This window comes from Pygocentrus nattereri, chromosome 2 (assembly GCF_015220715.1).
Source record: "Pygocentrus nattereri isolate fPygNat1 chromosome 2, fPygNat1.pri, whole genome shotgun sequence".
In the NCBI taxonomy this organism is placed as follows: Eukaryota; Metazoa; Chordata; class Actinopteri; order Characiformes; family Serrasalmidae; genus Pygocentrus; species Pygocentrus nattereri.
In genome coordinates this window covers 310,679-328,978 of record NC_051212.1, presented here as the reverse complement: position 1 = coordinate 328,978, position 18,300 = coordinate 310,679, and the positions used below count along the sequence as shown (strand labels likewise).

Genomic DNA, 18,300 nt, shown 5'->3' with positions numbered 1-18,300 from the left:
GGAATGAACTGGAGGAAAATTGTGGAGCCACAACAGCAACAGTAGAGATTTTTTTAGGCCTGATTCTCACCCCAAACAGAGCCAGGGTCACTGATGAGAATTTTGAGGATTAGGTGTTGCTTAAGTTTAAAAGATGAAACATTGAAATTGGAACAGTTTTATTTCAACAATTGACAATGCTTTGTGCAAAATTGTTTGGCTTGTATTTGTTAATTTTTGTTGATTTTTGTTAGGAAAGACCTGGACTGATCGATTTTGCCTTTACTTAGTCTACATTTTTGTTAGATATCATACCTTTGGTTGCGCAAGCATGATTGTTGGTTACACAAACTCACAGTTTGGTGATCTTTTTGTATATTTGCAGCTTTTCAATTGCATATTTCATTCTGGTACATGATTGTTCACACTTTTTGTTGGGCTTGTTCGGTGTGTCAGGTGGAGATTCATAAACATTCTGACAGTGCAGAGCCACCATGTGATACAGGTGCCATTCCAGCAGGACAGATCATCCCTCAATCTGATGTAAAGAGAGAGTTTTTCAGGCACCTTATGGGGCCAGCCCTGCCTAACATATATGGAAAGATGAGAGAGGATGGGGTCAGCCACCAAAGCATCTTGGTGCTCCTGTAGTAACTGTCTCCAAAACCAGTGGTTGAAGAACCTGAATGAAATAATTTTCCACCTGGTCTTGGTCCCGTTCAAGTAAGGCGAGCTGGGAATCGAGTGTGATAGGACCATGTTGTCACTGTCCAGTGTGGACCAAAGGCAGTTATTCTACTGCATGTGGTTTGCCCAGCAATGAGGATGGAGTGTTTTTTTTTTTTCTTCCCACCTGTGCCTGACTTTGCCAGAAAAGTGGCAGTGCCTGGTGGTCCATCTGTAGAGTAAACTTGCATCCTTATAAGGACATGGTCCAGAAATCACATGCCCAGAGGCATGCCAGAGCCTCCTGCTCCCATTTTGTAGCCATTCCATGGGACTGAGAGCATGTGAGGTGAAAGCTTTCCACATTTCCATACACCTGGGACAGCACAGCATCAATGGTGGTGGAGGAGGCATTGCAAATAAGGGTGGGGCTGGCTGGGTTGAAGTGGGCCAGGACCAGGCCAGGTGAGTTGAGTTAAGCCTTTAAGAGGTGCATTTTTTCCAAGTAAGTCAGTGTCCAAAGCCAGGATTCAGGGTTGTAGTTGAACACTGCAGCTAAAAAATTGAGGTAATATGCCATCAAACCCAGGAGGGAGGCAACCTAGGCACGTGTGGTGGGCACAGGGACCTGACAAATGGCCTCTCTATTTGAATGGAGGAGGTAGATTCTCTCTGCCATGAGACAAAACCCCACAAACTCAATGGCTGGGACAGCAAGACACACTTATCGTTGTTGAGTGTGAGGTGGTGTTGTGCCAGCACACTGAACACATGGTGGAGACTTTCATCATGACTTGCTGCTGGGGCCCAATGGACCACAATGTCATCGAGGTAGATGGCCACACCTGGAATCTCTGCAAGGAGAGAGTTCATGATTTTCTGAAAAGAGCTGGAAGCTGAATTCAAGCTGAAAACCATGCACTGAAGACCCCCTTGTAAGGGATAAAAGTAGTGACATTGCGACTATAAGGGTATAGCGGCACCTGGAGATAACCTTAGTGGAGATCCAACTTGGAATGTGATGGTGTGATGGTGTGCTGGTGAACTCCTCCGTTGTTGGGAGGGGGTACTTATCTGGGATAATGACCTTGTTCACTACTCTTAAATTCACACAAAAGCACAGCCCATGCAACACCACCAAGTAGAAAATGTTGTTTTTTGCAACTCCGCTGAGATACTGTCCCAAAATGCCAGTGGAGGCCATTGTGCAGGCCATTGTTGCTGTCAGAGGTTGACAACCATGTGAATCTCTGAGCCTGTGTCATCTAGTGGGGTAAAACCCGAACCACTGTAAATGTCAAGGTCAATGAAGTTGGCCCCATGACGTTTCACATGGAATTTGAACTTGGGTACTATCTTGTTACCGTATCTCAGTGGCAACTGCAATCTCTAATTTCGCCTAGTCATGCAGAATGGGGAGGGCGATTCCAGTGGCTTCTGAGAGAAAAAACATTTGTAAGTGGCCAGGATCAATAATGACTCAGTGGCTCCCATGTCTAGCAAGAGGGACAGAATGACATGACGTCAATGAGCATGTTTAGAATGGCATGCCCTATGCTGACATTGTGAACATTGGTGACTGTGAATCTCTAGTAGTGCCAGACTGACAAACTTTACTGAAACAATTCAAATTCCCACAGTTATGGGGATCAATTACTGTCTCAGGGGCCCAACAACTCTCCTCCTCCATCACAATCACCAATCAAAGTGTTAGTTAAAGCTGCCATGCTGAAGTTCAGCCAAATTGATAAAGTATTAAATAGAGGTCCTCCAGCATCTGCAGCACCTCAAAGAGACAAGCTCTTCAATCAACAGCAAGACAGCTTTGCTCTTATTATCAACAGGCATTGCACCCACACTCAATCACTGTAAAGAAAGAGGTCACATTTTCAAGTAATCTGGCAAACTGATATATTTTGGATCTGTGCTGCTAGTGATAAGGTCCGCAGTACATTCCTGGTTTGCCATTTATTTGATAAACACTGGAATGAAAGTACACTTCCCATTGCAGTATTTATTGAAATAGAAAGAACAGGCAGTACATGCCAGATAATGTGAATTTATCCAATCTGTACATAAAGTGTGGGTCATAGCTTCTGAAGCAAAGCTTTAGACTATATGAATGAATATATATATATGTTTCTTGCTGTCAGGAAAGGTGAATGTGTAGCTGCTGTTTATCTTATCTTTACTGAACATCCTTTGAGTATATTTGTGTGGTTCTGAAAGGGGCACAAAAAATATTACTAGTAATTGTCTACAGGCCTCCAAAGTACAATGCTAATTTTATTGATGAACTTACAGATGTGTTATATTTTATTTCCACTGATTTTGATCATTTTGATATTGCTGACTCTCTCAGCAATCTGATCTTTTGGGCTCTCTCAGCATGTAACTGGGAGCACACACTGTCATGGTCACTCTCTGGATGTAGTTATTTCAATGGGTCTCAACATATCTGCCACTGTTAAGGACTTTGCTTTGTCCGATCATCAGTGTTTACTTTCAAATGTGGACCTCACTAAACATCAAGACCAGACACATCTGTTTTACAAGAAGGTTCATAAATTACAGGCCAGCTACACTTTTCACGAGAAAATTGTGCTCTGCACTATGCAAATCATCTGACTCTGTTCATGCTTTTCTGGATACTTTCAACTCAAAAATTGTGTTATGGATGAGACTGTGCTAGTTAAAGCTAAAACTATGTAATGCCAACAAAAAGGACTGTCCATTGCTTTCTATGTCCATTCTACACTGTCCATTGCTCTGGATGGTTGACCCAAGATATTTGAAGTCATCCACCTTTATGACCTCTACTCCTTGCATCTTCACCTTTCCACCTGCCTCCCTCTCATTCACACACATGTATTCTGTCTTGTCTCTACTGACCTTCATTCCTCTCCTCTCCAGTGCAAACCTCCACCTCTCCAGATTCTCTTCCACCTGCTCTCTACTCTCACCACAGATTTCAATGTCATCTGCAAACATCACGGTCCATGGAGCCTCCTGTCTGACCTCATCTGTCAACCTGTCCATCACCATTGCAAACAAGAAGGGGCTCAAAGCTGATCCCTGATGTAACCCCACCTTCACCTTGAAACCATTTGTCACTCCAACTGCACACCTCACCACTGTCTCACTATCCTCATACATGTCCTGCACCACCCTAACATACTTTTCAGCTACACCCGACTTCCTCATAGAGTACCACAGTGTCTACTAACACTCTCAATGCAAAATTTGCATCTGTGGTGCTCTTTCTGGGCATGAAACCAAACTGCTGCTCACTGATCTGGACCTCTCGCCTTAGCCTTGCTTCAACAACTCTTTCCCATACCTTCATGGTGTGGCTCATCAACTTTATACCTCTGTAGTTACGGCAGCTCTGCACATCACCCTTGTTCTTAAAAATGGTGATCAGTACACTGCTTCTCCACTCATCAGGCATCCTCTCACTCTCCAGGATTTTGTTAAACAACCTGGTTAAAAAGTCCACTGCCTTCTCTCCTAAACATCTCCATACCTCCACAGGTATGTCATCTGGACCAACTGCCTTTCCATTCTTCATCCTTTTTGAAGCTGCCCTCGCTTCCACCTTACTAATTCTCTGCACTTCCTGATCCACGGTCTCTCCCCCCATTGTCCTCCTCTCTCTCTCGTTTTCCTCATTCATTAGTTCTTCAAAGTACTCCTTCCATCTACTCATCACTCTCTGTTCACTCACTAGTACATTTCCCTCTCTATCCTTTATCAGCCTAACCTGCTGTACATCCTTTCCAGCTCTATCTCTCTGTTTAGCCAAACGATACAAGTCCTTTACTCCTTCTTTACTGTCCAGCCTCTCATACAGCTCATCATAGGCCTGAGCCTTTGCCTTTGCCACCATTCTTTTTGCTATGCGACTAGCCTCACAGCATTCCTGCCTACTTCCTTCATCTCTCTGGTTATCCCACTTTTTCTTAGCTGCCTTTTTCTTCTGAATACTCTCCTGGACTTCCTCATTCCACCACCAACTTTCCTTGTCTTCTTTCCTGTGACCAGACGAAACACCCAACACATTCTTGCCAGTTTCTCTCACCATCTTAGCTGTAGCTGTTTCCCAGTCCTCAGGTAGCTCCTCACTGCCCCCAAGGGCCTGTTGCAAATTTTCCCTGAACTGCCTGCAACCATCCTCCTCCTTCAGCTTCCACCATCTAATCTTTGGCTCTGTCTTCACTCTCTTCCTCTTCTTTGTTTCTAACCTCATTCTACAGACAGCCACCCTATGCTGCCTTGCTACACTTTCCCCTGGTACCACTTCACAATCTCCAATCTCCTTTAGGTGGCATCTCCTGCTAAGGATATAATCCACCTGTGTGCACCTCCCTCCACTCTTGTATGTCACCCTGTGTTCTTCCCTCTTCTGTAAATATATGTTCACCACAGCCATTTCCATTCTCTTTGCAAAATCTACAACCATCTGACCTTCCGCATTTCTGTCTTTCACTCCATACATTCCCAGCACCTCTTCATCCCCTCTGTTCCCTTCACCAACATGTCCATTGAAGTCTGCACCAATCACCAATCTCTCCTCTCTAGGGACACCATCTACCACTTCATCCATCTTACTCCAAAATTCATCTTTCTCCTCTAACTGACAACCAACCTGTGGTGCATATGAACTGACCACATTCAAAATTACACCATCAACCTCCAACTTCAGGCTCATGATCCTGTCTGACACTCTCTTTACATCCAGAACACTTTTCCCAAGCTGTTCCTTTAGGATTATCCCTACTCCATTTCTCTTCCTCTCTACACCATGATAGAACAGTTTGAATCCACCTCCAATGTTCCTGGCCTTGATTCCTTTCCATCTGGTCTCCTGGACATACAGAATATCTACCTTCCTTCTCTCCATCATGTCTGCAAGCTCTCTGCCTTTACCAGTCATTGTCCCTATGTTCAGAGTCCCTACTCTAACCTCCACACTCCTGCCTTTGCTTCTCTCTCGCTGCCTTCTAACCCGCCTTCCTCCTCTCCTCTTTGATGGTCTTCAACCTACAGTAGTCCAATTTCCACCGGCACCCTGCTGGTCAACAGCACCGGAGGCGGTCGTTGTTAACCCGGGCCTCAACGAATCCGGTATGGCAATCATATTTGTGATCCGCATGATAGTTTTGGCATAAGTTTTATGCCAGATGCCCTTCCTGGCGCATCCCTCACCATTTATCCGGGCTTGGGACCGGCACCAGAAGTACACAAAGTACACCCCTAATGGCTGGTTTATCTCAACAACTACAGACCGATAACACTTATTTTTCCTTTCACTGGCTATGCATGGAAGTCTTCACACTAGCTCTCTTGGTGATGTAATATCTTCTCATGGCTTCTCTTATCACTGTTATGCTGATGACACTCAACTAATGTTTTCTTTCTCTCCCTCTGACACACAGGTTTCCAGTCGCATCTCGGCATGCCTGTCTGACATCTCTTCATGGATGTCAGTTCACCACCTGAAGCTCAATCCCAGCAAGACTGAGCTGATATTCATCCCTGCAACTACAGGTCCTCATCATGATCTCAACTGTAGGATAATCTGTGTTTCTTTTATTCAGTGATTGTTATTCAGTAAGAATGGCACAGCTCAACTCACCACTGTGAAGTTCAGATGGAGGTTCAGTCAGGACCATTTGCTCCTCACTCAGTACTGCAGAGCGGGTTGTGGCTTTTTATTTCTTTTTATACTCAGAAGATGAAACCTCATCTAATGTATGCCTGCATGGGTTTGAACGGCTTGCTGATTGTTGGATGCATTTTATTCTTCCTGAGTTGAATCACTTGATGCTGTGCATCTGGGAAGAGGCTTGGATGGATCAAGATGCCTTCTTACAGAGCTGATAATTGGTCGAAGAGGTCTCTTCAGTTCTCAAATCTCTCTACAAAAGACAGAGAAATACATACAAATCATGAAGATATACTTCAGACATCCAGAATGATTCTTCACAATTTTCAATTGTCAAGTGGACATTGAAGAGACATTTAACAGTGGAAAATAAACAACTGAATACAGGTGAGGTATTTTGGAAAGCACTTTAATTTTATTTACCCTTTTTTATTTAATAGTTTATCGATGCTGTTGGCTGTTGATATACCCTATTCCTTAAGGTTTTACAGCACTACAGAACAGCCTACTTACTTATTTTGCACCTCAAAAACACACACACACACACACACTTTTTCTAAGCCGCTTCTCCGTCAGGGTCGCGGGGGGGGGGGGGGGGTGCCTATCCCAGCAGTCATTGGGCGGAAGGCAGGATACACCCAGGACAGGTCACCAGTCCATCGCAGGGCAGACAGACAGACACTCACACCCAGGGGCAATTTAGCATGTCCAATTGGCCTGACTGCATGTCTTTGGACTGTGGGAGGAAACCGGAGAACCCAGAGGAAACCCACGCAGACACGGGGAGAACATGCAAACTCCACACAGAGAGGACCCCGGTCGCCCGGCAGGGGAATCGAACCCAGGCCCTCCTTGCTGTGAGGCAACAGTGCTACCCACCACGTCACCGTGCCTCCTTACCTCAAAAACAATGCACTTAAAATATTTTAAATAATTAACATTGCATACTAACATTAAATTAAAAGGTATGAAAGAAAAACATATTGAAAACTTTTTTACCTCTTAATGCGTTTCTTTGCCCTTAAATCAGAATTTCTCAAGCTGTCATCTCCAAGTAGTGATACGGTTCCTCTCCTGTATGAATGCGCTGGTGGTTCTTCAGAGACCTACTGTTTGTAAAACTCTGTCGACACTCTGAGCAGTAATACGGTTTCTCTCCTGTGTGAATGCGCTGGTGTGTTTGGAGATTACTCTGTCGATTAAAACCCTTTCCACACTCTGAGCAGAGGTACGGTTTCTGTCCTGTGTGAATGCGCTGGTGTGTTTGGAGATTACTCTGTACATTAAAACTCTTCCCACAGTCTGAGCAGTGATACGGTTTCTCTCCTGTGTGAATGCGCTGGTGTGACTGGAGATAACTCTGTCTACTGAAACTCTTCCCACACTCTGAGCAGTGATACGGTCTCTCTCCTGTGTGAATGCGCTGGTGTCGTTGGAGAGAACTCTGTTTATTAAAACTCTGTCCACACTCTGAGCAGTAATACGGTTTCTCTCCTGTGTGAATGCGCTGGTGTGTTTGAAGATTACTCTGTTGAGTAAAACTCTTTCCACACTCAGAGCAGTGATAAGGTTTCTCTCCTGTGTGAATGCGCTGGTGTGTTCTGAGATGACTTTGTACAGAAAAATGCTGTCCACACTCTGAGCAGTGATATGGTTTCTCTCCTGTGTGAATGCGCTGGTGTGTTTGAAGGTTATTCTGTGTATTAAATCTCTTCCCACACTCTGAGCAGGAATATGGTTTCTCTCCTGTGTGAATGCGCTGGTGTATTCGGAGATGACTCTGTACAGTAAAACTCTTCCCACACTCTGAACAGTGGTGTGTTCTTTCTTTATCTTTAGTCTTTTGTGTTTGTCTGGGAGGCGTGTTTGTGCTGAGAGCAGCAGAGGATGTCTCCTTAGTACTGGATCTTCTGGACATTATGTCCTCAAATTTCTAATGTTAGCAATATTATATATTCTTTTTGCCAGCATTTTTGTATGCATTTGTGCAGATAAAACACAACTTAGCAGGGAAGTGGACACCAGTAGCAGATAAACTTTCCACAGAAGGTCAGTCCTTTCTGAAAGAGAAAGAGGGGAAAAGGTAAATGCCAAATGCAACAAAATAGTGATGCATTCAACAACTCACCACTAACTGCTTTTTAAAACGTGCAATGCATAAGATTCTTTCCTTATTAATGTCGTAACCATTTACTTTTCATTGTCTTAATACGTGTACACATCACCAGTCCAGCACAGTTTGGTAGTTTCTCTGGTCAAATTATATAATAATCATAATAAAAATAAATAGAGCGTCCCAGAATTGCTGAGTCTTTCAGAAGTATACAGGGTGAGGGATTCACCTCTCTGTGGAAGACTACCTGGGTAAATAATGCAACCATTTAAGAATAACATTCTTCAACAAGAACTTGGGGATTTCATCATCTACATTACATAATATCATTAAAAGATTCAGAGAATCAAGAGAAATCTCTATGTAAGGGACAGGGCTGAAAATTAACATTGGCACGCTGTGATCTTTGAGCCCTCAGAGAGCACTGCATTAAAACAGACATGATGCTGTCACTGCATGGGCTCAGGAACACTTCTGAAAACCACTGTCTGAACAGTTTGTCACTGCATCCACAAATGCAAGATAAAACTCAACCAAGCTAAGAAGAAACAGTAAATAAACAGGATCCAGATAAGGTGCCTCCTTCTCTGGGCACAAGCTAATTTAAGATGGACTGAGAAGAAGTGGAAAATTGTCCTTTATTTTTATTTCACACTTCCTCTGCCCACTTTGAGACCACTGCTCAGGCTCAGCTAACCACCACTGCCTTACTCCCCTCCACAGAGGAACCAGCACTCATACTGGCTGCAGATGAGGTCGGGAGTGCACTTGATGAAGGTCTCAACTCAAAAAGTGGTCCAGATGGCCTGGTGGATAGCATGTGCCAACAAGCTGACTGCCTCCTTCATGGACATAAACATTTCCTTGGCACAGTTTACTATTCCCACCTGCTTAAAACCCACAACCATCATCCAAGTCCCAAGGAAACCCATAATCTCATGCACGAATGACTAGTAGCCCACCATTCTCACTCCCATAGTGATGGGTGCTTCAAGAGACTGATCTTAGCTCACATAAAGAGCAATCTTTCTAGCACTATGGATCTCCCTCAGTTTGCCTACCATGCAAACAGATCTACTGATGATGTGGTCTCCTTAGCAATTCACAGTGTGCTAAGTCACCTGGATGGAGTTAACACCTATGTCAGAATGCTGTATATTGACTTCAGCTCTGCCTACAAGAGCATCATCCCCTCCAGATTGGTCTCCAAACTAAACAATCATTGAATAAGTCACACACTATGCAACTGATTTATTAACTGACTTCCTCACCTGCAGACCACTGTCTATTAGAATAAGTGATCACACCTTTGCCTCCGCCTTGGGGGCGGCACGGTGGCGTGGTGGGTAGCGCTGTCGCCTCACAGCGAGGAGGGCCTGGGTTTGATTGCCCAGCCGGGTGACCGGGGTCCTCTCTGTGTGGAGTTTGCATGTTCTCCCTGTGTCTGCGTGGGTTTCCTCCGGGTTCTCCGGTTTCCTCCCACAGTCCAAAGACATGCAGGTTGTATGTCCAGGGTGTATCATGCCTTCCGCCCGATTACCGCTGGGATAGGCTCCAGCACCCCCCGCGACCCTGACGGAGAAGCGGCTTAGAAAATGGATGGATGGATGGACCAGCACCCATAACTGCCTCTCAAAATGCAGTCATAACACCATCATCAAGCTAGCAGCTGACAGAGCAATTGGCAACATAACAATGAGAGATGATATAAGCTCCTTACAGAGTGGTGCCTCTTCCTCAATGTTGGCAAAACCAACGAGTTGATTGTTGACCTCAGGAGTGAAAGTAGAGTTCTGAAACCACTGAGCATTGAAAGGACAGTGGTGGAAAATGGGAGTAGCTTCAAGTTCCTCAGCGTCAATATAGCCAAAGATTTCCCCTGGTCACCCAACACATCACACATAGTCCATTTCCTCCAAAGGCTCAGGAGAGTCACTCTGTCACAGCAGCTCCTCTGCAAGTTCTACAAGACCACTGTGGAGAGCATTCTGACCAGCTGCTTCACAGTCTGGTTTGGCAGTGCCACTGCTACTGAACGTATAGCCCTGCAGAGAGATATGAGAACTGCCCTGACCATCACTGCAGCTGCCCTCCCACATATTACCCAATAATAATAATAATAATAATAATAATAATAATAACACCACAGTTCAACAGAAGAGATTGTAGTAAAGAGTTCCAAAGTTTGGGAGAAGTAGCACTGAAAGATCTGCCGGTTGAGAGACTTGTGTGTGGGACAGCAGAGTCAGAAGATCTGAGGGAACAAGAGGGACAGTACGTATGAAGGGGTTCACTGAGACAAATAGGGGTGAGACCATGAGGAGCTTTGAAGGTTAGACAGAGAAGACTATATTTGATACAGGAGGATACTGGTAACCAGTGAAGCTGATGAAGGATGGGAGTGATGTGTGTAGGGCACTTGGTAACAGTGAAGACTCTGGCTGCCAGGTTTTTAATGAACTGAAGCCGGTTGAGCAACTTAGCAGGGAGGCCATTGAAGAGGGAGCTGAAATAATCAATATAGGAGGAAATGAAGGCACTGACCGAAATTTGGCATCAATGTTGTTGAGCATAGCATGGAGACAAGCAATGTTATGCAAGTGGTAGAATGCAGTCTTAGTAAGGGCCTTAATATGAGGCTATTAATATAGGATATTGTTAGGAACACCATATTGAAGTAGTTAAAAGAACATTATTGACAATTAAAATGCAGCCAATTTAATATGAGCTTCTACAAGGAGTTGGACTCCAAACCAAAAGAATGGAAACAAAAAACAGAAGCAGAAGATATTTTTCCTATGAACAACTCCTAAAAATAATTTTAAAAAAATGATTCAAGGCATACTAAGGTATACTCAAAGAATCAAGGTATACTAAGAACTGACTACAAGCCAATTCAATCAAATGGTAAAATGGAGTCGCCACGAGCAGCCGAGAGTGCTTCGCCATGTCACTGTGGTAATGTTTTGTGCTATAAGCTTCTATATCGGCCAAAAGTGGTAAGTGGCTAAAATATCATGGCTTCTGCTGGTTGTTTCGTCTGCGCAGAGTGTGGCATGTTTAGTTTAGTCAGCTGGAGGTGCATCCGGGGATTATTATGGGATAGGCAGCCAGAGGCAGCGTTAGCAGCTCCGGGTGCCCTAGGGAGAGTTAGCACCCCCTCGACTCCGGCGTCAGAGCCCTCACAGCGGGGCGAATGGGTGGCGACTCGGTGGTCTAGCCGGAAAGCTAAGGCTAATGCTAACGCTGAGGCCGAAGCTAGCCCACCAGAACACCACGCTCCTCCCATTCGCGTGTCAAACAGGTTTGCCAGTGCTCAGTGAAGCACCCACTGTGAAGCCTGTTAAAAGCACTCTGGTCATAGGAGACTCGAGTGTTCGACATGTGAAGTTAGCTACTCCTTTAGGGGCGCCAGCGGTTACAGTTAGATGTTTATCGGGAGCCAGAGCCCAGAGGATGTCCAAGTGGTGTTCCGCAAATCAAGTGGGCTTTATAGACAGTTGGTTACGATTTGAGGGCAAGCCTGGTCTTATAGGTAGGGATGGTGTCCACCCCACGCAGGAGGGTGCTGCCTTACTTTCGTGCAGCACAGCTTATAGTCTTTAGTTAGTCGGCAGAGTAGTGTAAACAGCTGCTGAGAGTCCAGAGCCAGGACCAGCTAAACCGACCGTCTGCAATCCGCCTTGAGGCGTTACCCAGGTTCAGCTTTATAGAGACTGTGTCTTTGCCCCGAATTAAAACTAAATTTAATCATAGAAAAACTCAATCAGTCCGTTTAAATAACCTAATCAACATATATCCATGTTCTGATGATAGCACTAACACCTTAGATCTAAAACTTTGACTATTCAATATAAGATCACTAAACTCTAAAGCAGTCGTCGTAAATGAAATTATAAGCGATCATAAATTTGACATTTTCTGTCTCACTGAAACGGGTTAGACCTGATGAATATTTAGCCTTAAATGAAGCCACGCCTACAGGCTATAATTATGCACATAGACCAAGATTATCAGGCAAGGGAGGTGGAGTCTGTTTAATCTACCAAAATACTCTCAATATCAGTCAGAAACAATGTGACACCTTTACTTCCTTTGAGTTTCTTTCCACTCACGTTACAAATTCTACAATTTATAGAAAATCTCCCGGAACTACCAACCCAGGTCTTCACTCCATCAGACCCAATGGAACTAGATTTACTGAGATTATTTAGAAAATACCTTACGATCCACTTTAGAAAATGTGGCCCCACTTAAAATAAAAAGGATAAGGCAGAAAAATCCCCGTGGTACAACGATAAAATCCAGACATTAAAACAAACCGTTCGTAAATGGCGTCAAACCAAGCTGGAAGTGTTCCGCTCTGCCTGGAAAGACGGCCTTATAGAGGATAGAAATGCTCTCACTGACGCTCGCTCAGCATATCTGGCCTCGCTGATCGAGAATAATAAGTATAATCCTAGAGTTCTGTTTAATGTGATTTCCCAAATCACCAAAAATCAGGCAGGTAATGAACCAGAAATTCCAGCAACTCTCACCAGTGAAGTTTTTATGGACTTCTTTAATAGTAAAATTGATAATATTAGACGACAAATTCAACCCACAGCATTAAATCCAGCTTGTCCGTCATCTGACTTGGCTGATATAAAACAAAACACAGCTGTAGAAAAGAGCCTGGAAACCGTTTACCCCCTCCCACAGCTGGAGCTAGAGAAGATTATCTCTTCTGCAAATTGCACAACCTGCACACTCAATGCAATTCCCTCAAAATTACTCAAAGAAGCACTGCCAGTCATTATAAACCATATTGCAACTATGGTAAACTCGTCCCTTAGTCTGGGCCATGTACCCAAAGCTTTTAAACTAGCAGTTATCAAACCCCTGATCAAGAAACCAAATCTTGATGTCGCCGTTTTGTCTAATTACAGGCCTGTTTCTAACTTACCGTTTATATCAAAGATCTTCGAAAAAGCTGTGGCCCAACAACTTAGTTCATATCTACACAAGAACCATATATATGAGAAATTCCAGTCTGGATTCAGGCCACTCCACAGCACTGAGACGCTCTAGTTAAGATAACTAATGATCTTCTTCTTGCCTCTGATCAAGGCTACATATCTCTCTTAGTGCTACTTGACCTCAGCACGGCTTTCGATACAATAGACCACAATATTCTCCTAGAAAGGTTAGAAAACATGGTTGGAGTCACAGGGACGGCCCTATCATGGTTCAGATCTTACCCATCAGAACGTTATCAGTTCGTTAGGGTAAACAATTTATCTTCCAATTATTCAAAAGTGAGATTTGGAGTTCCACAGGGCTCTATTTTAGGACCATTATTATTTACACTATACATGTTACCGTTAGGCACAGTTATAAGTAACCATGGCGTAAACTTTCATTGTTATGCAGACAATACTCAACTGTACACATCAGCCAAACCTGATGACCAATACAGGTTAAAGAAAATGGAGGACTGTGTAAAAGACGTGAAAGGCTGGATGTCACGCAACTTCCTCCTATTAAACAGTAACAAAACAGAGGTTCTCCTTCTGGGTCCAAAATTAGCAAGAAGTAAATTACCAGATTTAATCTTAAATCTCGCCGACTTTCCAGCCACACCTGGATCAGCAGCAAAAAATCTCAGCGTTGTAACAGATTCAGATTTATCATTCGATCAACACACAGGCGGCATCACTAGGACAGCTTTTCTACATCTTCACAACATCGCCAAGATCAGAAATGCCCTGTCCCTGCGTGATGCAGAAACACTAGTACACGCCTTTATTACTTCTAGGCTAGTCTACTGTAACGCGCTACTGTCAGGATGCACGAGCAGGAGTTTAAACAAACTCCAACTAGTCCAAAACGCCGCAGTCAGGGTCCTCACTAAAACTAGAACATCTGATCATATCAGTCCAGTGCTATCATCACTTCATTGGCTGCCTATTAAATTCCGTATTGATTATAAAATCCTTTTATTGACGTATAAAGCCCTACATGGTCTCGCTCCTGAGTACCTGCAAGACCTTATTACTCATTATGAGCCATCACGACCACTCAGATCACAGAGTGCTGGCTTATTAATAGTCCCCAGAATTCCTAAGGCTGCAGCTGGGGGAAGAGCTTTTTCTTATAAAGCCCCCAAACTCTGGAATGATCTACCAGAAACTGTTCGGGACTCAGTCTCAATCTTTAAGACTAGGCTGAAAACTCACTTGTTCAGTTTAGCTTTTGGTAGCTAATTTTACCCCCTAGATAAAGGCAGCAGATCCAGGGGTCCATGGACACAGGGAATTATAGTAAACTGAGACGCTGGTGCTGTCGTCCCGCTGCTCGCACGCGGTCACTCAGGTTTGTGGACGGTGGAGTGGAGGGATGCCAGACTGTTTCAGAGTGCTGCCGTGTCTGTGTGTCCTTCTGGTTCTCTCCTGTTAGTTAAGCTGTCATAGTCAGATCTGCCGGAGTCGTTAGCCACACTCTGGAAATGTTTACATTCCCTGTTTATGTACAAACAGACAGAATAAAACTAATTCCCTCTCCCTGCTTTCTTTCCGAGTATACAATCACCCACATGTCCGGCTGGACACTGAAGGACGACTGACTGTTGAGCCCTCCTGCTGCCCACTTCAGACCAGCTGCCCACGCCCCAGCTACCACCACCTGCCTTGGACTAGCTGCGCACCCTACACTGATGTTCTCATAGACTCCAAGCTATTCCTAATACCAATATTACTGCTATTAATAGTAGTATAATAACTCTGTAGGTAGTTTGACCAGAGGAGGATGGCTCCCCCCTGGTGAGCCTGGTTCCTCCCAAGGTTTCTTCCTTAGTTCTAAGGGAGTTTTTCCTTGCCACTGTTGCCCCTGGCTTGCTCACCTGTGGGTTTTACATTCATATTAAAACTCTGTCTTTTCTGGAATTCTGTGAAGCTGCTTTGTGACAACATCCGGTGTAAAAAGCGCTACAAATAAATTTGATTTGATTTGATCAAAACTTATTTTTTCTATGAACAGCATTGTATTTTTCTGATCAATGTCGTGAGAATCTGTCATCCCTGCATTCACTGTAGCTTCAGAAAAAAGGCAAATGATGCACCTTTGGGAACTGTAAAAGCCAGACCACTGGTCCTGGTTGGAGAGAAGTGACTCATTTTATATTTTGAGCTGTGATGAGACTTGCAGCACAAAATAGACTATCTACAACAAACAACAATGGTTCTCCACTGGATTTTTGAAGCTATTGTGGAATTATTAGCCTTAGTATTGTTCATATTACTTTTTAAGATGTATTATGTTTAGCATTGAACGCTTAAATGGTTATATTGTACAATTCTAAGAGCTAAGAGTCAGCACATAAGGCTGTGTGCTGACTAATGGTGGAATACACAAGGACGTTAGATAACAGGAAATACCTCGAAGCTAATAGTAGTAGACACTGGGATTAGCACACCACACATGTGGTTCATCTGGTCAGATAAGCAGAGCCATTGTCTGGAAAATGGGGGGAGTTGGTAAACACAGGGAATACCTTAAGCTGACCTTGCAGACGCGCTCACGTCTCGAGCGCATCCTTAAACTTTTATGATGTGGATTAGTGAGATGGCCTAACACACACATTTGGAGGCTTGATGGAATCTACTGATATCTTGGGTAAGGAAGGAGCGGTCATGCGACTATAAGAAGGGAGTCAGATGAGAAGGGGTCAGAGCTGACTTGGGAGATACATGATGCATGTTCTCTGTTTGTAACCTCTCCAGAATTCTGTAATAAAACCGTTTGTTTCACTTCAGTCTGATCTACTCGTCTCATTTATTTTGCATCAACGAACACGCAGGACTGGTTTCGTCCACAATTTGATGACCCCGACGTGATGCAAAGGAGACCATTGGAAAAACAGGCTTGATCTTTCTCCTCCATTACTCATCACAGGCGCGCCATTTACTCAGGTTGGCAGAAACCTATTTGAATAAATTCTGCATATTGACAACTGCTAAATTATGGATGGGTAAAAGAGGTTGGATCAGGTGATTAAATTTAAAGGACTGAATTAGAACAAACATAAGGTAAAAATATACTGAGTGATTAATAAGTATTGGGTCTGTGGTTTTTTGCCGGGAATTGGTGAACCCCTCCCGTCATCTGACGAGTGAATGGGATAAGGACTGGGTTGAAAGTCCCTGGGATTGGCTCTCCCTAAAACAGGGTTGGAGTCCCTGAGGTTCAAGTCCTCTAAAGTACCAGGTTGGAGACCCTGAGGTTCAAGTCCTCTAAAAGTATCAGGTTGGAGTCCTTGAGGTTTGAGTCCTCTAAAGTACCGGGTTGGAGTCCCTGAAGGTGGTCCTCTAAAGTACCGGGTTGGAGTCCCTGAGGGTGGTCCTCTAAAGCGCCCATTCGTGATAAGTTTGAAGTTCCTCACATGCAGCAAACCTAACGGTGACAACTGAGCATTGTGAGTCGAGCAAGTAAAACTTCAAAGACGTCTTGGTGAGTACCAGTTTTTGATCAACATGGCTGAATACAGTAAAAGAGATTTAGAAAAGAATTGGATAATACAGTTGGAGTGGGGAATTGGCAATGGAAAACATTGGAGAGACAGATAATCATTTTGGCTAAAGCGGTTTATGACTTAGAGATAGACCCAAAAAAGTGGAAAAAAGTGAAGGCAGAAACAGAGAAACTGTTGAGAAAATGGATGTTGGATAAAGAACTGTCTCCCCATGACCAGATTTCCTTGGGACAGGCGTTAAATGATTTTACAGCTAGAGCAATAAAGGAATTAGACGAGGCTAAGGCAGAACATGAAAAGGCAGGAATGTTTAAGAAGGGAAAAGCCAGGAAGAGGTTATCAGATGCAGAACAGGAAATAGCTAAGGTCAGAAGGTTGAAGTGCACATATAATGGCAACCTGGATAGAATGGTAAGTATCCCCGAGTATCCCCACCCTCCTATGATAACCTAACGCCAGGCATTTTGACACAGACACCTGAGCTAGAGCAGGCATTCATTGAACTAAAGCAGGAACTAGTGCATGCGGCTGACCTTGCTAGACCAGACTACACCATGAAAGGAGACAGGTTATCTCACCAGTGCAGGCAAACCCATAAAACACAAGGAAGAGTTCTTAGCACCAGAGAAAGCGATACAACTACCAAAACAGGTCGCCATCATAAAGTGCAAGGGACATCAGAAAGGGGACTCATTGGTGGAAAGAGGTAATGAGACAGCAGACAAGGCAGCAAAGGAAGCAGCAGGTTATAAAAGAACGAAGTTGGCAGATGGTGTTGAAGGAAGGTGAACCATGGGAACCAATTCCGACAGGAGAAAAGCTCAGGCAAGTGCAGGACCAGGCTAGCCCAGAAGAAAAGTCTATGTGGCTGCATAAAGGTGGTAGAAAGAGTGAATTAGTCTGGGATGGTCCCACTGGACTTTGGTAAAAGCAGGGCTGGGAGAAGCTCACGGGTTGGCACAAGTAGGAAAGGTACAGATGAGGGAAAACTTGAAAGGATGGTGGCATCCATTTCTAACCGCTATGATAGCCACACATGTAAAAGAATGTGAAGTATGTAATGTAAATAATGTGGCAAAAAACTTGCAAACCAGGGGTAGGAAAATTCCCTAAGCCCAATGGCCCAGGGGAACACATTCAGATAGATTATACAGATATGATTCAGACAGTCAGGAAGTACAGGTATCTGTTAATGCTCGTGGACGTATTTTTGGATTGGGTGGAAGCGTTCCCCACTATGAGGAAAGATGGCAAATCAGTCCGTAAAATGTTGATCAATCACTGGATTCCCCAACACGTGTTTCCCAAAAGAATTCACTCAGATAATGGTACTCACTTAATAAGTAACGCCTTGGCATGGGTAGA

The 18,300-nt window shown here is 44.0% G+C and overlaps 1 protein-coding gene across 6 annotated transcripts in view; it reads right to left on the bottom strand.

Moving 5' to 3' along the window:
* LOC108414562 (gastrula zinc finger protein XlCGF7.1-like) overlaps positions 1 to 18,300 on the bottom strand; it is a 46,731-nt gene that overhangs the window by 19,890 nt on the left and 8,541 nt on the right. For 4 of the 6 annotated variants that reach the window (XM_037532440.1, XM_037532430.1, XM_037532432.1 and 1 more), the window contains 2 exons: positions 7,313 to 8,373; positions 6,284 to 6,566 (listed from right to left, as the gene is read on the bottom strand). In XM_037532440.1, the coding sequence (XP_037388337.1) occupies positions 7,350 to 8,231 (882 nt within the window). In that variant the 5' untranslated portion in view covers positions 8,232 to 8,373 and the 3' untranslated portion in view covers positions 6,284 to 6,566; positions 7,313 to 7,349. Of the gene's footprint in view, positions 1 to 6,283; positions 6,567 to 7,312; positions 8,374 to 9,733; positions 9,755 to 18,300 lie in introns of those variants that run through there. The other 2 variants (XM_037532436.1, XM_037532438.1) reach the window with 2 other exon arrangements.